Source organism: Psilocybe cubensis, chromosome 1, assembly GCF_017499595.1.
Source record: "Psilocybe cubensis strain MGC-MH-2018 chromosome 1, whole genome shotgun sequence".
Classification (NCBI taxonomy): domain Eukaryota; kingdom Fungi; phylum Basidiomycota; class Agaricomycetes; order Agaricales; family Agrocybaceae; genus Psilocybe; species Psilocybe cubensis.
The window spans coordinates 1,312,973-1,331,378 of record NC_062999.1 but is presented as its reverse complement, the minus strand read 5'-3'; the positions used below and the strand labels follow the sequence as shown (position 1 = coordinate 1,331,378).

General features: G+C 48.3%; 5 protein-coding genes across 5 annotated transcripts; 4 read left to right on the top strand and 1 right to left on the bottom strand.

The window, feature by feature from the left end:
- Nucleotides 1-426: 426 nt before the first annotated feature.
- Nucleotides 427-2,223, top strand: JR316_0000387 (Putative agmatinase 1; the record flags this gene model as incomplete). The annotated part of the gene is made up of 12 exons (XM_047886202.1): nt 427-659; nt 718-841; nt 891-1,045; nt 1,096-1,117; nt 1,176-1,247; nt 1,304-1,438; nt 1,494-1,627; nt 1,694-1,713; nt 1,772-1,792; nt 1,856-1,934; nt 1,999-2,039; nt 2,105-2,223. 12 exons carry the CDS (start codon nt 427-429, stop codon nt 2,221-2,223), a joined length of 1,155 nt encoding a protein of 384 aa, XP_047753948.1.
- Nucleotides 2,224-2,642: 419 nt separating this feature from the next.
- Nucleotides 2,643-4,481, bottom strand: JR316_0000386 (uncharacterized protein; the record flags this gene model as incomplete). The annotated part of the gene is made up of 3 exons (XM_047886201.1): nt 2,643-3,127; nt 3,184-4,185; nt 4,253-4,481. The coding sequence occupies 3 exons, from the start codon at nt 4,479-4,481 to the stop codon at nt 2,643-2,645; spliced, it is 1,716 nt and encodes a 571-aa protein (XP_047753947.1).
- Nucleotides 4,482-6,584: 2,103 nt separating this feature from the next.
- JR316_0000385 (uncharacterized protein) lies at nt 6,585-7,737 on the top strand (the record flags this gene model as incomplete). Its single annotated transcript, XM_047886200.1, has 3 exons — nt 6,585-6,656; nt 6,711-7,452; nt 7,511-7,737. The coding sequence occupies 3 exons, from the start codon at nt 6,585-6,587 to the stop codon at nt 7,735-7,737; spliced, it is 1,041 nt and encodes a 346-aa protein (XP_047753946.1).
- Nucleotides 7,738-8,105: 368 nt separating this feature from the next.
- Nucleotides 8,106-12,670, top strand: JR316_0000384 (Transcriptional regulatory protein SIN3; the record flags this gene model as incomplete). The annotated part of the gene is made up of 10 exons (XM_047886199.1): nt 8,106-8,428; nt 8,494-9,136; nt 9,207-9,482; nt 9,552-10,046; nt 10,106-11,365; nt 11,532-11,783; nt 11,849-11,899; nt 12,009-12,167; nt 12,224-12,399; nt 12,469-12,670. 10 exons carry the CDS (start codon nt 8,106-8,108, stop codon nt 12,668-12,670), a joined length of 3,837 nt encoding a protein of 1,278 aa, XP_047753945.1.
- Nucleotides 12,671-12,996: 326 nt separating this feature from the next.
- JR316_0000383 (putative ARM-like repeat-containing protein) lies at nt 12,997-18,068 on the top strand (the record flags this gene model as incomplete). Its single annotated transcript, XM_047886198.1, has 12 exons — nt 12,997-13,443; nt 13,497-14,964; nt 15,283-15,593; nt 15,658-15,833; nt 15,895-15,982; nt 16,036-16,148; nt 16,201-16,313; nt 16,369-16,536; nt 16,605-16,973; nt 17,039-17,484; nt 17,551-17,682; nt 17,760-18,068. 12 exons carry the CDS (start codon nt 12,997-12,999, stop codon nt 18,066-18,068), a joined length of 4,140 nt encoding a protein of 1,379 aa, XP_047753944.1.
- Nucleotides 18,069-18,406: the final 338 nt, after the last annotated feature.

Below are 18,406 nucleotides of genomic sequence, written 5' to 3'. Positions count from 1 at the left end.
CTGGGCAAGCCGCAAAGATGGTGGACAACTGTCAACTGACTCAGGTGCACTCACCACTTCCAATGTTTCTCACGGTAGTAGCGCTTGAAGAACATCACTGTTGAAGTTGGAGGCTTTGGATTATGCAACCATCTTCATCCCCTAACTTTTTTCCATAACAACCCTTTTTTCACAATCGACGAAGTTATTCAGGATTGACTCTGGACCCACATGAAGGATGCTTTCTTCAACCCGTGTTGCAGTTCACGTTGACATGTAGTGAGGCAAAAATAACGGCATCGTTTTGTTATCCATTCAGGGTACACACGCTTATCGTCTTATCTCTTGCCCTGGCTTTCTTCAAAGTGAACCATAACATCGCAAGCAATTGTCCAAAGAATGCGTATTTCTAGTATTCTTGTTATAACACTTTCATGCGTGGTCTCAATGGCCCATCATCATGGGCTCGACGACCATAAGCAACACGCTTTCGGACATCAAACCAAGCAGTCAGACAAGACTTGGTTGGAGAAGTATGGCTCACAGTTCGACCAGTCATTTTCTGGGCCTCTGTCGTTCTCTCACCTCCCATACTTTCGATGTCTCGAGAACGAACAGGAAAGCTTTGACATTGCTATTCTGGGGATGCCTTTTGATACAGCCGTTACATATAGGCCTGGGTACGCACGCATATAAGCCAAGAGTTGCCAACACTGGTTACTTATTTGCTGATCTTAGTGCTCGTTTCGGGCCATTTGCTATCCGTTCAGGCAGCCGTAGGCAGCGTACAGCAAGAGGATACACGCTTTCTTGGGCAAATGACCCATATGCATTGGGTCAGAAGATCATTGATTGCGGTGATGTGAGTGGCGATAATGCAAATGAAATGACTGCAAACTGAGGGTATACAGGTACCAATTAATCCATTCGACAATGCATTGGCTGTCGATCAAATGGAGGTAGCCTACTCGACGCTATTAAGGAGAACTGTTGCTCGCGACCCGGAAGCTCAACCAGTGACCAGTTTACTATCTAAGGACGGAGAGGAACATCCGCGGATCGTCAGGTATGGTCTTCAGTCCTCGTCAAGTGAAGATCGCTCAGGTGGATTATCAGTCTCGGAGGGGACCACACAATTGTGCGGATGTCCTTATGCCCATTTATTGAATTCTTTTAACCCGATGATACGTCTCCAGGTATTGCCTATTTTGCGTTCCTTGCATAAAGTATACGGACCCATTTCGGTGATACACTTTGACGCGCACCTGGTCAGTTTACACAGTATTTGTTGGAATTCACCTCTGAGTCGACTTATCAATTCAAGGACACATGGGCAGCATACCCAGGACAAACCAGCGCACAGTCTCGAGTCACTCATGGAACTTTTTTCTATCTTGCCAACGAAGAAGGTTTGCTTGCAAACAATAGTGTGCACGGCGGCATCAGATGCAAACTAGCTGTGAGTATACTTTCGTCAACAATTTCACACTGTTGCTGATATCCAGAGACAACAGGGACTCGAGGATCTCTCGAACGATGAATCAGTCGGATTCCAAGTAATCTCAACAGATGACATCGACGACCTTGGAATCCCAACTATCATCAATAAAATTAGAAAAAGGATTGGGGATAGCCCTGTTTATTTGAGGTGAGTAAATAGTGTTATCCGTTGCGATTACTTCGTTACATATCAATTTGATGCACTTCAAAATAGTCTTGATATAGATGTAATTGGTGAGAAGCCTAGAGCTTGTTTAAGAAGAAACCTACTTATATTCCGTATCTCTTTTAGATCCCGGTTTGGCCCCTGCTAGTAAGCTTTCCAATCGTTTGGTTGGTACTACTACCACTATTTAACTATTCGATCCATAAATAGCTGGTACGCCGGAAGCCGGTGGTTGGACTACTCGCGAACTAAAGAGGATAATCCGAGGCCTCGCGGGGCTCAATTTTGTGTAAGATTGTCATAATATTGGCTATGCTGTTAATGTGAACAAGGCTGAAATACATCTTACACAGCGGTGCGGATATTGTGGAGGTGGCTCCCGCATATGACAATGGTGAGGCGCCTCTATTTCCTCGATGATATTTGGTGTAGCCTGATGGGTATTTTTATCATTGTCAGCTGAAATTACTGGAATTGCCGCTGCTGATTTCGTTCATGATTTCCTGTCCATGTTTTTATCGAAAGAGCCCCCCAAGCGACAGGGGCACCATAAAAAATCAGAGACGCAGCTATTCTAGGGGAATCAAAGTCTTTGGTACAAAATGCAAGTAAGCGTATGAATCTGGAATGGTTTTAACACACGTACATACAAATAGAATGGCGTCGTACCCGCACAAGATTGATGCGGCCTAGTGATGTTCCACGATTTTCGTAGTAACTAAGTAAGCGTTATGAAGTGCCAATCTATAGACGTACAACGGAGTACATCCGTGGCTAGAGCGGGAGAATTGGCAGGCGGTGTATGGTGTGAATAAAGTCGTGAGGTTCAGTTGATCATAATATAAGTAAAACAAATACAAGTCCATGACCTTGTACATAACATATAAATAACAAAAAAAGGAGTTAAGAGATCGAGTCGAATACTGCAAGGTGATGACAGTGATGAATAAGGTATCAATGAAAACCTCAAGGTGTCAAGAAAGTATTCTGAGTCATACTACCGTTTGCCCCAGTTACCAGTCACGCCAGATGTACCAGCATCATAACCTGGAGGCGCATCCTCACCTATTGACCCTGGTTGTGGTCTAGGCCCCTTGATAGGGCTTGTTTGGGTTGGCTGCTCAAAGGCAAGATTCGTGTTGATTGTTGGAGGAGATTGGGTGAGGAAATGGCCACCAGTGTTATTGTGGCTGTAATCTTGTAGCGGTGGTACTGAGCTCGCGCCATACCCGTCACCTCCTAGTGTGTAACTTCGATCGTGCTGAGCTTGGGGAAGAGGTGGAGAATTTGGACTGTTATAGTATGGGTTTGGGGTACCTGCATAATTCGTAGCGGCGGGCATTGGGGGGTTAGCGGCGTATGAATCATGGAGATAAGAGGGTTCGGCGTAGTGCGATTGTTGTTGAGGTTGAGGTTGCGCGGAGTACGGGTCATAGTGGGAGTAGCTTGATGGGTGTTGTTCATGAGGCGATGCAGTGTGGTCTGTGGGAATACGGTAAGTCATCTGTAGATAATCGAGAGGAAGAGTAACGTCTTACAGGATGAGCCACCTGCACTGTGCCCGTATTCCCTACGTTGGTCTTGATGATATTGTCCAGGAATGGCCAAAAGTTGGTTTTGACCTTGAGGAGAGGCTGTCACCGGAGCATTATACGAATAAGGTGATGATTCATATCCTGAAGCACCCTGAGGGCCTGAGGAATGCGGAACATTGGCAGTAAATGTAGACGGTGCATATACGCTAGGTGAATAACCACTAGCTTGCCGATTGGGATGCTGTGGGGGATATGTGTTGCTGGCTGGCGATTGCGGCTGATTGTAGTACTCGTCTACAGCACGTGTACCAGGAGCACCTTGAACATATCCTCCTGCTGTTCTTCGTGCAGGTGGTGTTGTAGAGGAGGGAAGTTGGGAGCTACTGGCGTTATCCTCGCCATCGATATACACATGATCGCCTTCCACACGGCCTGTAAGAGGTTGCGTCTCTGCGAAAGCAGGCAGTCCAACTTCGGCCTTCTGCGTTCGTGCTTTCCAGTCTGCCTCCGCCTTGACCGCATCCAGCCGTAGTCTTTCGTCTCCATTCACGTTTCGTCCACTCTCCGAGTCCCTACCACCCCACTTCCCTCCTCCCCAACTGCTATTCTTGCCGGTGTTGGGTGCCCTAGGTCGATTTGAGATGCAACATCTACCGAGGGTATAGAAGCAACCACTGAAGAACAGAAGCAACCAAGCCGCTAGTGTGAGCCATATCGCATTTCCCATTGTCGCAGTTCCAACTTCGTTGATTCTAGCCTTTGCGACAAAAAAGAAGACGAGATCGAATATGAAAGCGAGCATTGCAATTACGGCAGCAAAGCCAGATATGCAGGTACTGCAGCATGCCATCGACATTTCACGGACATGAGCCAGCAAACCGAAAACGGCGGACCCTGCAGCACCAGCAAGCGCAATAACATGGAGGAACAGAGCGTATGTGATCCATTTAACAACCACTTGCGGAATTTCAACGGGGAGCTTATTTCCAACTAGTCCGTTAATATCTGGAATTAAGATGAAAGATAAGGTGAATTGAATCCATGAGACGTAGGAGAGAAGTGTGTCACTTACCGAGCTCATATCCAATGGATGGTTTTGAACATGTCGTCCCGTTTGATAACTCTAGACAATATCCCAAGGTTCCAAAGGTGATGTTTCCACTGATATTATCAACAGTAATCGATGCTTTGAGGAAAAAAATAGTCTTGAAGTATGGGACGCAGAAAGAGACTACTGCCAGGAGGACGGTGGCGACCAACGTGACGATAAAACCTGGGGTAGCCGGGCGTATAATACCCATATTTCAAGGGAAAGACAAAGACCAAGTGAGCTCTCTGAGTCAGCTATGGTATATGAGCGAAATAATGTTATAGACGACCAGCAAAAAGGAGAATGGTGAGTGGTGGTGGTTAAGCAAGACGGATTGAACGCAGTGAGAACTGCGCTAGTCAACCCAAATCGGGCAACCGTAACGGCACTGCCTTTGAACAGAGCCTCTCATGGTCACGGCTTTACAAGCTCTCCACTGTGTTCCAAGGCCTTGTTGCGCCTCCTGCGGTCGTATTTTCTGCAATCCTAACCAATACGGCATGTAAATTTGGAAAAACAAGCACCTCAGAGCCTACTGCCAGACATATAAAGGCCAAGACTCTGTCGTCTACTCAGTGAGCGTCATCCGTCGACGGTTAATCTAGCCCGAGACAGAACCTTGACGGAGCATACGCTTGTTAATATCGCCCCCTTAGGCATTTTTCAGATAATGCTGAATATCATAATCATGTACTTGTCCACAGTGGGCCTTACGAAGACATTTACCCTTTTCTGTTTCGCTGGCTTGAACTCAAAAGTACACACAAGATACACATCGCTTTTTTTGCTCTGCCTCTTGCCTTGGCAATTCCATGCTCGATTAAACGTAACGTTTCTCAATTAAAGGCTCAGCCCGACACACTTCAACTCGTCGGATGCTCGATACCGACAATCAAATTCACAAAAGTGCGTTGTGCGCAATTTTGTAAAAATAAATGCCATCTCACTTCACCGCGCAGGAATTGTGTCCATGGACTCGGGCATGTAATGTTAAGATGTGCATTTAAAATAGCGAAACCAAACCTGACCCAATCGACTTGTGACTGGAAAGACTTTGCAAGCCAGAGTGGTATTGAAGTGGGTAGCAGCACGTAGTACGTCATATCGCCCGAGCTCGGCTTTCTCGACATGATACTGCTGAGGCTGAGGAAGACGGAACACTACATCCTCGGAATGACGTCTAGCGATATTAACGAAAGGAATTAGGCAATGTCGAGCAAACAACGGAAAGCGACACTCGGAGTGCATAGTGGAGTCATGCCACCGCCGACAATTTATACGCAGCGATCTGTAGGTCGTTGCCTTTTGGTGAAGTCGTTCAGACATTAACTGGATGGTTACAATCAACTCTGCATTGGACAGTGCAGCATCAGAAAAGTACGACCGTTTAACTATATGATGAAATTAGTCATTTTAGACTCAAAATCGTTTACATTTTACACAAAGTAGTCCAAATGCATCTTCCCCGACCCCCGAGGAATGTATCCGAATCTAATACATCATCATTTTTGCGATAATTGCTGCAAAAATGACAAAAGTAATGTATTAGATTATATACAGGTGGTCGATAGAGCAAGTTCTGACAAAAACTTATATTTTCTTAGAGCTTTACGGCGGTACATTTCACCTTGTTTGTACCGTATTATGAATTCAAACTAGTCGCAAGCGATGACCTTCCTTGGTAATTTCCAATGCAATTTCAATGATCAACATCTCTTCGCGCTCATAGCCATTGCAGGTTTCATCCAAGTCGTTAACCTCGGAAACGAAATGGGTCCTGGGACTGGAAGATTGAAAAATGCATCGATTTATTCATTATTACTGACTCAGCGGGGCCAGGAAGGTGTGAACCGGTAATCAGCGATTGGACCGGGCGCAAATGCGACGGGTACTTCGGCCGGCTGCTCGAGGTATTAGAACCTCACTAATACGCGTACGTTAATCTTGGACCATGCCCGCCGAGTTCTCCTACATATATATCACGTCGACAGGTTAGCAACCCATACTACGATCTGCCGTTTCTCCACGTTGGCTTTATCACTACCACGAAGCACATTGTGCCACCAACAGGCCTTTCACAGGCGCTCAGAACTGCGCCCTGCGCCGCTAGTGCCACTGCATTAACGCCATTTGATTTTGATACTTGTTGCAACGCGTCCTCGGCTTCATTGTTTCACGACCAAATAGTGACCGGAATAGGATCATTTTGGCAAGCATTAAGGATCCTTTGGGATCCTTTAATCGCCCACTCAAATACTCCGGGCGCCCGCTAACTTCCTGCCCACTGACCACCATCATTGACGACACCAACTAGATGGACACTCGGTCGCAGGGACTACTTGTCAATGCGGCGGGGTTCCTGTATGGTACATTAGGCTTTGCACTGGTGAGTCTCAGTTGAATTCTTGTTGTAAGATTGTGGAGTAACAATAGAACGTAGAGCGTGTTGGCAGCCTTACTCAGCGCGATCTATCCTAGCAAAGTCCAATATGCAGGTGGCATCGCATTCCATAAACAGCCTACACTCCCTAATGCCGCCAGAGGCCGGCGCCCAGTGCGTACTATTTCAGATCAGCAAGTGGAGGGTGCAAAGGAGAAGCTGCCTCTTCTCCAAGTTGTCGAGGAGGTCAAAAAAGTGTCTCGCGACAAGACAGTGAGAAGATCTGTCTCGGCACACGAACTTCGTCATTCAGTGTCGATGGTTCCCGTCATTACCGTTGATTATTTCGGTTCTGCCGAGAGCCCACGTCGTGCATCTGCCGGGCCTGTATTAATCGATTCCCCAAGTATCTCAAACCCAGTAACAACGTTACCGGAACACATTCCTTTTGTAATCACACCACCTCCTACTCCGCCTACTGTTGCTTCCTCACTTCCAACCTCTCCTCCTGCCTCTGCACCATGCTCACCGCCTGCCACCATTTCATCCATTTCTACTGATGCAAGTGTTAAAAGCGACAAATCTGGATTCCGCTTGTTTCATATTAAACACTGGGGTAAAGACAAACCTAAGAACACACCGAATCTTGCACGACGCCAGTCTTCCCCACATCTATGCCCGAAAAAATTGTGCCATAAGCATACGAACAGCGATGGGAATATACCAATTGTTGTGAACATTGAAACGAAGCCCAAATCGCGCAAAATGTTGCGCAAGATGTCGAGCGGTCCTGTTCAAGAAAGTAGGCGCCCATCCTTTTTGGTGTCTATATTTTGTGCTAATTTTGTTATCCTCATCAGAAGTTACCACCACCCCACCTCCCCGTAAATCAGAGAAAAAACGATCACAAACTCTTCGGACACACCCGTATGACGCTCCTTACTTTGCTGTACCCCCTGTACCACCACTACCCGCTTACCGACCCCAGTTTCGCGAAGAGGCCATTCAGCAAACCCGAGATCCAAACGCTTCTCCTGGCAGATCGCTGGAAAAGAAGTCGTCGAGGTCTCGGTTGTTGAAGGCGTAGCATAGTGGACACGCTCAGATATTCTTTACTATATCTTTATCTTTCTAATGTAACACCATTGTACAATACATGCGACATTACAAGCTGGGACTGAAGATTGCCATGATCTTTTAATCTAATCTTATCTGATAAATGATATAGATCCGTCTTTCACACGGTGATTTTAAGGGAGAAGGGGTGAAAGTCGACCTGGACGAGGATATATCGACAACAGATTGTGTGTATTCATGGATGGGACTGTACCAATATCGAATATACTGTCTGGCGGGGAGAGAGCTGGTGTGGAGCTTGGCGGTCGGGTAAGCGACTTGGCTTCGGGGACTAGATCTATTTTGGCCCCTGCAAGCCCTGTTACACACCAGTTAGGGATGTCAGAATCCGTCCCTGTCATCCCAACAAACGCAATTCCTCCTTTTCCTCCTTCCTTCACCGACCCCACCCTCCTCCTCCACGCCCTCAACACCGCCAACCCCGTCCAGGACATGCATCCCCGCTCATCAAAGCCATCTACCCCCAGGCCAGAGACCGCAGACTCCACCTCCTCTGGCCACCAGCGCTCTCCAGAGGTCGGCAGACCACTCAACGTCACTGACGCTCTGAGCTACCTCGATGCCGTCAAAAACCAGTTCCACGAGAGCCCGGACGTGTACAACCAATTCCTCGACATCATGAAGGACTTCAAGAGCCAGGTGTGAGTAACAGTTCCTCCAGCCTTTCAGCGCTCATGTACAGTCTCTAACAATACCCTCGTCTCAGAATCGACACACCGGGCGTCATTCAGCGTGTCTCCCGGCTCTTCCACGGCAATCCATATCTTATTCAAGGCTTTAACACCTTTTTGCCCATGGGCTATCGAATAGATATTGCAGTAGACCCCTCCGACCCCAACATAATCACGGTGACGACGCCACTGGGAACGACCACTCAAAACACGAACAACACCGCCCCGATACCTCGGAATGCACGAGAATTGGACCCAATGCTTCCAGCACCCGCATACGTTAACGCAGGCCCGGGGCCATACCCCATCACATCCACACTACTTCAGAATACCGCCAACGGCCCCGGGTCGCGCTCACATACCCCTCATCTTTTCCCCACCCCCACTGGACCCCCTCCACCATACGAACCTGTATACTCGCCAGGAATACAAGGGCCACAAACAACCGCTGCTGCCGCCTCATTCCTGAACTACCTCAACAACAATAATAACAATAACGTCAACAACGTCGCAGGCAGCAGCAGCAAACAGGTCGAGAAGCAGCCAGCCGGGGAGTTCAACCATGCTATCCAATATCTCAACAAGATAAAAGCGCGTTATGGCGACGACCCCAACACTTACAAACAGTTTTTGGACATCCTGCAGACTTTTCAGAAGGAGCAGAGACATTCTCCCGACGTGCGTCCTCTTATCTTAAATGTATTTTTGGTACCGGCAATGACTAACTAAACCTTTTATTTCCCTCTAGGCTCAGGTGTATGTGCAAGTACAAATGCTTTTCAAAGATGCGCCCGATCTACTCGCCGAGTTCAAGGACTTCCTTCCAGAGGCCATGCCTGGTTCTATGGGGCCCAATGGTGTTCATATCATGCCCCAGTCTTCGACCACATCCTGGGGTCCTGGAGAATCCAGTCCGCCACACACACAAGTCAAAAAGCCTACACAAGCTCCCAAGCGCAGTAGAAAGCGGGTGCCAGAGAAAGAAGCCACACCCGTCCCGCCATCGAAACCTGCTCCGTCACGGGTATGTGTTCCCCCTTTGCCAGACACCATATTCCCGCCGATCACTAATGTCACCTTTTTTCCCTTGTAGCAACCGAAGAAAGTCAAGCATAGTCATAACCCGGACAACGAACCGGCACCTTTTGCGTCATACCCTGTACCCCTCTCACCTTCACAAAGTCATGCCTATCCAGTTGCCCAAGGGCCGCCTCCAATACATTCCCATGCAGGCCCACACGGAGTGCACCACCTTAGCGATTATCAATCGAATACATCCCCAGGCAAACTGCTATTCTTCGATCGCGCGAAAAAGTCGTTGGAGAGTCAAGAATACGACGAATTCCTGAAACTGTTGAGTTTGTTCTCGAAGGATATCATTGATCTTCAAACTTTGATTGAACGCGCGAACGTGTTTTTGGGTGAAGGTGACCTCATGACGGACTTCAAGGACCTGGTAGGATATGATGACAGAGATAAGGTAGAAAGGGGTCCACCAGGAAGCATTAGGACGGGTCCGCCTGAGCTCCCCACTGCCTTGCCGGTGGACGACGGAGAAGGCCCAAGCTATAGAAAATTACCGCCTAGCGTGCGTTGCACTAAATTTTTGAATTGTTTAATCCGCGCTGACTTGATCTATACTTGCAGGAAACTCAATTGGCATGTTCTGGGCGAGACGAGCTATGCCGTTCAGTTCTCAATGATGAATGGGTTTCGCATCCTACTTGGGCTTCTGAGGAATCCGGGTTTGTAGCACATAAGAAGACACCATTTGAAGAGGCTGTTCATCGAAGCGAGGAGGAGCGACACGAATACCACGTTCAAATTGAAGCTCTAGTCAGAACGATTGCTGTTCTAGAGCCACTGAACTCGCGAATCGACGAAATGACAAATGAAGAACGTTCCCACTTTAGATTGAAACCTGACTTCGGTGGATCGGGTATGTCGATTTATCATCGTATCATCAAGAAGATATATGGGAAGGATATGGGGTTGGAGGTCATCCAGGCGCTGCAAGACTGCCCAAGTGTTGCGGTGCCGGTGGTTTTGAATCGTCTGAAGGCGAAGGATGAAGAATGGAGACGCGCTCAGCGGGAATGGAGTCGTACATGGAAAGAAGTCGATTGTAAAAACTTTTACAAATCCCTCGACCACCAAGGAACGAACTTCAAGCAAAACGACAAGAAGAATATTACGGCAAAGTACTTTGTCACCGATATTCAGTCTATCAAAAAGCAGCAGCTAAAGAAATGGGAGCGGAAAGGCGTCAAGGCCTTCACGCAGGGCACAGTGGGGCATCAGCTCGAATATTCTTTCAAGAATACTGCGGTGCTGCATGACGCGGTCAAGATGGTGTATACCTTCTTGGAACACAATCATGCCCAGTACAGCCCACCAGAGCGACGTGGAGTCGAAAAGTTTTTGCGTGCATTCATTCCAACATTATGCATGTCGTCCGAGGCTGAGTTTTGGGCTACTGTGCCCTTAGATGGAACCGCAGGCTCTGGTGCAAGCGCTGAAGAGGACGCCGGGCATGATGTGAACAAACAGCAGCCAGAAGGGTCACGTAGCGGGAGAAGGTCCACTGGGAGCGGAGGACAGGGTCATAGCACACCGATACCGGCCAATGACCTAAGAAAAAAGCTGCTTAAGACCGCACAGGAGAAAGTGTCTGCCAACAAACGGGGAGGAGCGTCTGTCTCCGGGTCTCGCGCCGAATCGCCTTCTGCTTCAGGACATGGATCGCCACGACCTGGTCGTACGGACGACGATTCGTCGGATCCGCATGACATTTGGATCAAAGAATCCGGTGTAAAGTCGACAATGGACAACGTCGTATCTCCGTCCGACAAAGAACGCCCATATTTCGTGAATACGACATTTTACACGTTGATTCGTCTTTTTGAGGTGAGTGTGAACATGGTTCTAGTTGGACTTTCCTTTTTTTCCATAGTTCGGTTGTGGTGCTGTGTCCTATTCTAATCTGTTCTTTTTTCTTCGTATTGATAAAAATAACTGACGTTATATTTGGGGTATGAAGTTGCTTTATTCTAGGCTGCTAATGTGTTATGAGATTGGGGCCCAGTACGCTGCCCAGAAGCACGCTTCGCTTCTAGCTAATCGCGTGGCAGTTGATTTGGGGTTGGATGATCCAAATGGGCCGGCTTCGGTCCTGAAGCAGACGATAGACCATCTAGGAAAGCCTGCTGCTGAAGACACCAATATCGTCTACATGTACCTGCTCACTGCCTGCGAAAAGATGTTCGACAACGAACTCGACCAGGGAACGTTTGAAGAGCATATGCGATGGTTCTTTGGCACCAAGGTGGGTAACGACATCTAATTTTTAGTTTCGCGAAGTTCCATGCTTAGCTCGGGCGATAATTATAGGCGTATACGTTGTTCACTTTGGACAAATCGATTATAGCTCTGATCAAGCAGGTGAGTCATGGACACCGGGTGTGCGGGATAGGGTCGTTGCCCTGTCATGCTTCTTTCCCGCTAGCAGCTGATTGAGGTTGCGGTTGCTGAATGATGGCCCATTCCATAGGTTCAAACGATCCTGGGCGATAACAAGTGCCAGGAGCTGTGGTCGCTGCTCAAAAGCGCACAGAGCTCCAAAAATATATCCACGCAAGATATTATAAGATATCGACGAGAGGCAGAGCGGCATGTTGGACAAGATGATCATTTATATCGCCTTCAATGGGTGGGTCTATGTTTATGAACCGGGAGAAATTGGACTAACAAAGTTGGTATGGAAAGGTGCGAGAAACACGCTGCATCCGTGTTTCACTGTGCAGCGCTAATGAACCGAGTGTCGAGACGGACGGTTCTGAGCTAGCGCGGTGGAGGGAGTACGTGAACACATATGTCATGACGCACCCGACAGAGTGGTTGCCAGAGGGGAAGAAAGAGAGCAGCCCTGTGTTTCTACGAAGGCAGGTTTCGATTTCGCAGTGACAGGATGTTTGTCGGCTAATCATGCTGGGATTGCGCTGTATTTTTAGGTGTGTCCGTGTGGGTGAAGAAAGGCGGAGCACAGCCTCGGTGGTGGAGGACCGAATAAAGATACGTGTGAGCTATCCGCGATACAAGCTGGTGTACGAGGCAGGATGTGAGGATTTGGTTGTGCAGCGGCAGAGCAGCGAGCTGAGGGGGCGGGCACGGCAGCGGGAGGAGGAGCGGCGCAAGTGCGAGCTGCTTAGTTGATTCGTGTAATAGAATAGTTAATTAAATATAAGTCTAATAATTGCTATCGTTGATGTTTACTCTCGTTTGTCCGTTTTGGGTGCCTGGGAGAATGGGAATCCTGGGTAATCCTGGATTTGGTTGTGACCGTCCTCCTCGACCTCTTCTCCACACCCTTGGCTCGCTGTCTCTCCTCCCTCCCCACGCCGTCCAGCTCCCCCACACATACTTATATCCTTTTCTTCTTCATACCACCATCCACCGTCCACATCATCGCCAACCAAGTCAGCGGCTAGAGGTGCAAGACTTGCTTGGCGCATACACAAAGCCTCAGCCCCTTTGTAAGAATGGCCAAGCCATTGCCAGTCGCGTCCTCAGGCGCTCCTGGAACATCCAAATCTACAATCGTTCGTCGGCAGCACATCCCAGAGCACCCTTATCCATCTCGCCATCGCAGGAATCCTTCTCCGAAATCGCCCTCGTCCCTTTTTGCCCCATCATCTGGCCTACTTGTGCTTCTCGCCTCTGTCGCCTCTGCATCCACCGTCAGCGGTAGTCCTGCCCCTCCGTCCTTTCTCTGCCCGTCAATAGACTCTGAAGACACTGTGGATGCACCCCGCGAACGAAGAGCACTCCCATCATCCTCGGTCACCGTCACGCCGACGCCGTCAGCAGCCTACAATATTTTACTGCCCAGACATGTGCCAGATCAGTATCGCCAGGGCCCCGACGGGATTTGGAGGAGGTTGGGAACATATACTCTCTACGGATCGACTGTGTCGGCGTGCGACGGGGTGAGTACAGATGGATTTCTTTTTTTGTTCATCATCTCACATGGTATTGACAGATATGTCGCCAGCCAACGAATGCTGTATCAGCCGTCGACGACCAGATACAAGTCTCCGGTAATACCAACAAATCCGACTCTACTACCTACGACCAGTTAGATGATATTCGTGACTCCCTACCGCCTGGGTGGAAGCCAACCAGGACAAGCGAAAATCGCACTCCCCTCATTCTTGCCGTCTCCCTCGTTCTTGCATTCCTCATATGCTCTTTTATCATTGGATGCCTGTTTTGGCGGAAGACTGTCAAGAAAAACCATAGGAGTTATGACGTGGAGGCAAAGGCAAGGCGGAAAAGGTCTGCGATTAGTGTGGAAAGCCTTGTCGCGGAGAAAGAGCACAAGACCAAGCAGAAAATATGGGCCAGGGCTACCGCGCGGTGGAAAGCCAACGTCAGATATACCGCGCGTCAGCGAAGGGGCAGACGTTTTGGTTCTCGTGCATCTATTGCCAACCAATCTACCCTCAGCCTCGATCGCTCTCGCAGCCGTTTAGCAGGATCTAACTCGTCGATTCGGTCGACGGCATCGTCTCGCAGGTCTTCTACATCATCTATTCGCAGTCAACTACACGACGAAGATGCTATTCCAACATCGCCCACGTCGGCGCAGGTATCCAATTCCCGGCCTTCATCACCAGCCCAACCCACTATCAACAATCCTCCTGCCTATCAACATCGTAGTCAAATTCCTCCTATTATCATTTCATCGGATGATCCAACAGGCGGTGAATATCCAACAAGTACTCCACAGTTTGGTCGTTCAAGGAGGCCATCCCATTCATCGAACTATTCCGCCTCGGCGGCTATCACTAACGATGGCCATGTGGTAGAACTATCACCCACTCATCTGCATGCAGCCCATGTTGCCACCGATGATAAATCTCTACTTGCTCGTTTGCAGGACCTTGCAAGCGCTCCACCAACAGACGACAGTTTGCCGTCTGCGGGGACATCCGAAATACAGGTTTCAGCTCCCGAGTGGCAAGATGATGATATTGAGGCTTTTGCGCCCGAACTGACTACATCCCCTGGCCAATCATCAACCTCGCCATCAATGTTTCCCCCACCACCCTCAAAAGGAGTTCTGGCCGCGTCAGAATTCTACACCCACCCTTACTCATTCGAGGAGATGGAAGATCTGGATGCTGAATGCGGGCCCTCAGCACCTCCATTTGAGGAAGGCGCATCGCCTCCTTTGCAGGACACCCATCTTCTAGTTCCATCTGCCCCTCCGCTTTTAGGGGAGGATGACCATATCCACGATATGTGTCCTAGTGCACCCGAGTGGGATGATTCTAGCCCGGCACTCGACTCCTGCGAAGAATGTATTGCCGGGCAGGACCACGACCGGATACCCACTGAATTGACAGCTCCTCATCCGTCAGAGCCTCCACCACCGCGCGCACCCACGCCTTCTATTGGATCATCCACACCTCATCCCACTGCCAATGATAATATAGCCCTTCCTGGTTACCGACCATAAACTAATTGACAATCCCGTTCACCACTTTTTGCTCTCCATCTGCTTGGTGACAATGTACTACCTGCGTTTTTTGTTGTTGTTGTCTGTAATCATCCAAAGCATCGTATTTCTTTGTTCTAGGCTTTCTATTTCGTTCTACTCTCTTTGGGCTTTTATTGGGCAAATAGCGAGCAAAAATCATTTGTATTTAGTTAAGCATCTCTGCATACCCCAAAATCTAACATTTCTTGGAACATGCGCATTTTTTCGTTTTTTTGTTGAGGTCAATGATGTTTTGTTTCGTTGCTTTGCCGGTCTTGTTTAGACATTGCAACATCATGGAGAGGAGTCGTCCGTGTTTTCCGCGACGAACCTCATTTAGCTGAGATCACGTGCTATCATTTTTTTGCAAACGCGATCGAACTCTGCAAGAGCTTTTGGAAAAACAAAACGCTCTACTCGCGCTTCCCAACCTATTTCATCGGCGAATCGCACACGATGGGCAAATCACAAAAGAAAAAAACGATGCGAAGGCACAACCCTATGCGTGTACCTGATTCGCATCTACCGCACGGGCTCGCATCTGCATCACAGTCCTCGTCCAGGTCGAATGAGATCTTACCCATCATGCAGAAGGTGCGCCGTAGTTTGACGGAAGTATGTTTGTTATTGTGCTACATTCATGAGGCTTATTCTATAGATGGAAAGCGCAGAGGCTTCGGAGCGCAAATGGGCCTGTGTAGCAGTTTCTAATCTTATACAGAATGATCCATCTACTAGGAGATTACTGCAGGGCAAAAATATTGTTGGTGCCTTGATCACCAGGCTCACGGATAGCGAGGAGGAAGTCGTCGTTGAAGCTGCAGGTGCTTTGAGGTGTGCAATTTTGTTTCAAGTTTACTTAATTTGATAACTGATCACTGTTTTTCATCATCAGAAATTTATGCATTGACGGTGGCTACGATATCTGCGCCGAGATGTACAACAAAAATATCCTCACACCCTTGAAATCGTTTATACCAAAGGTTTTTTGCTGTCTTTACCAACGTGATCTTCATACCTCAACAATGGTTTATAGATTTCCGACACACTTTCCCAATTTCTTGCTGATCCCAAGGCTTCAACTGAGGCTATTCGAAGGATTGTTTATGACTTTGCTGACAATGTCATTACTACGCTGTGGTGTCTTTCGTGAGTTGACTGTTTTCCAATGGTTTGTGTTGCACCAATCTCACATCTGTAGAGAGACATCAAATAAGGCTTTGAATGCAATTAATGATATCCGCCTTGCCCCATTTTTAATGTCTTTCCTCGGTGCACATGATAAACTCCCTCTAGGACCTGTGACCGCAGCCGGTATGTTTTTCTTATTCCGTTTAATTGAATATTGCCGGTCTATAATTTCTTTCAGCACAGTGTTTGTATGTCCTCACGGACGACAATTACCCTACCATCTCCGATATCAGAGCTGATGCAGGCTATATCTCGTGTCTTCTCTCTTTGGCTCGTCAAGAAGTGGCTGGAGCGGTCATACCCAAGACTGACCCCAAGTCCGTTACGCTCGCCGTTCTCGCCGCTGGTACACCTATTTCCAATACAACAACATTTTAATCATACTAACTCCAAATTTTCTCTCTCTCTACCCAGGCACTCTGCGCAACATCCTGCCTATTCCACCTCCGTCTGCAGCTTCGTTCGTTGACATTGACAAGGATGTCGTGCTACCCCTATTGTTGCCGGTGATATCGTCAATTTCGTTGCCAGATACGTCCAATGCCGTACAAGAGCTTGTGCAACGGCAGGCTACAGAACCCCAGATACAGAATCTCTCGCTGAATCATACACCAAAATCAGATCATAAATCTGAAGCTGAAAAGGAGCTTGAGCTCTTGGAATCGAAACTACGAACAGTGCAACTTGCACTTGAAATCCTGACCGGGACTTGTGCGACTCTTCCTGACCCAGAACCCGACGTCGCCGCAAATGAGGAAGAAGGCGATGAGGAAGGTGATGAAGGTAACGTTCAACGTTTATTTACGTGTGCTTCACACCGTTTGACTTGTATGCTTATCGTCCGGTAGTCATAGAAGACCTGGAAGATGCAAGTGAAGACGCCATTGATGTCGATATGAATATGGATGAGACAGAGGGCGCCTCTCCCGAAAAATCCAGCCCGGCCTTTTTGACGACCCTTGTAGTTCCTCTGCTCGCACTTGTGCAACCTACGGCTCTTTCATTCCCTCCCCTTGCGTCTCCTTCTATACACCCCCCTACAACATCCGCTCTGAGCGCCGTGCACATCTGCGCATTGGAATGCCTCAACAACGTCTTCTTATCCCTTACTACGTCCCCGAACCCTAGCGTCACGTCGGATATCAAGAGCGGAATCACAGTTTGGAATGGAATCTGGTCTGCTCTAGGCCTCGTCGGTACTGAGACGGGTTTGGGTCAGGAGCGACGCCAGCAGATGTGGGAAGTTTCTGTTGGCGTTCTCTGGGGTATTGGGCGCGTTTGGCTTGGGTCTTTGGTATGTCGTCATCTCGTACCATTTATCCTCTTTGAAGGCACGTATAACTTACGTATACTTCTGTAGCCAGCAGACAATGAGCAAGTCAGTGTTCTAATTCAGCTGTGCACTGCGACGACCGATGCACGTCTTAAAGTGAAATGCATCGGTACGCTAGAGTGCATTGCGCAGAATCCTTCCGCAATCGAAGCAAACCGGGTACATATATATTTCTATCTTCCCCTTCTCTCTATACTTTTCTTTTGCAGTGTAATTGACATCGGTACTACCAACAGGTCATCTCCGATTACTTACTTTCTATTCTTCCTACCTCTGGCAAACCTTCGGCGGTGGATGCAGAACCCATCGTACAGGCCGCATCGTCGCTCATCGACATCTTCTCTGATGAGACACGGCCCTACGACGTGAATTTCCGTCAAGGGCAATACCTTCAACGACTAGCAGCGAGCGTAGGCAGCTTAAAGGCCGTTGTGAGAGCCATTGACAGGCGGAAAGAGGGGGGTAGAGAACTCAGGCGTCGGGGTGATGAGGTCCAGGAAAATTTAGTCGATTTTATCCAGTACCGGAAAGAGCTGCGACTCTAATTTCAAGCCCATTTTGGACGGTTTGGTACCTATGTGTTGTATAAAAATGCATAGGCAGATACTTATGTCATCTGCGTTATGAACGATAAAATTACAAATGATGCGGGCAAAGATACTATACATTGGGTAAGCGACCCCCATATTATTCCTCGACCTCGTGAACACTTGTCAACAAAGCTGTCGAGTCTATGCGTGCTTTCTTATTGAGGTGTTAGTCATTGTCTCCGACGTCAATATAGCTACAATCAGATATATCTGACTTGCGCTTCATCAAAGATCTCCTGGCAGTCGTCGATAACTCCGGTCGAGGGATATTCGCACAACCAGTGACCCAATCA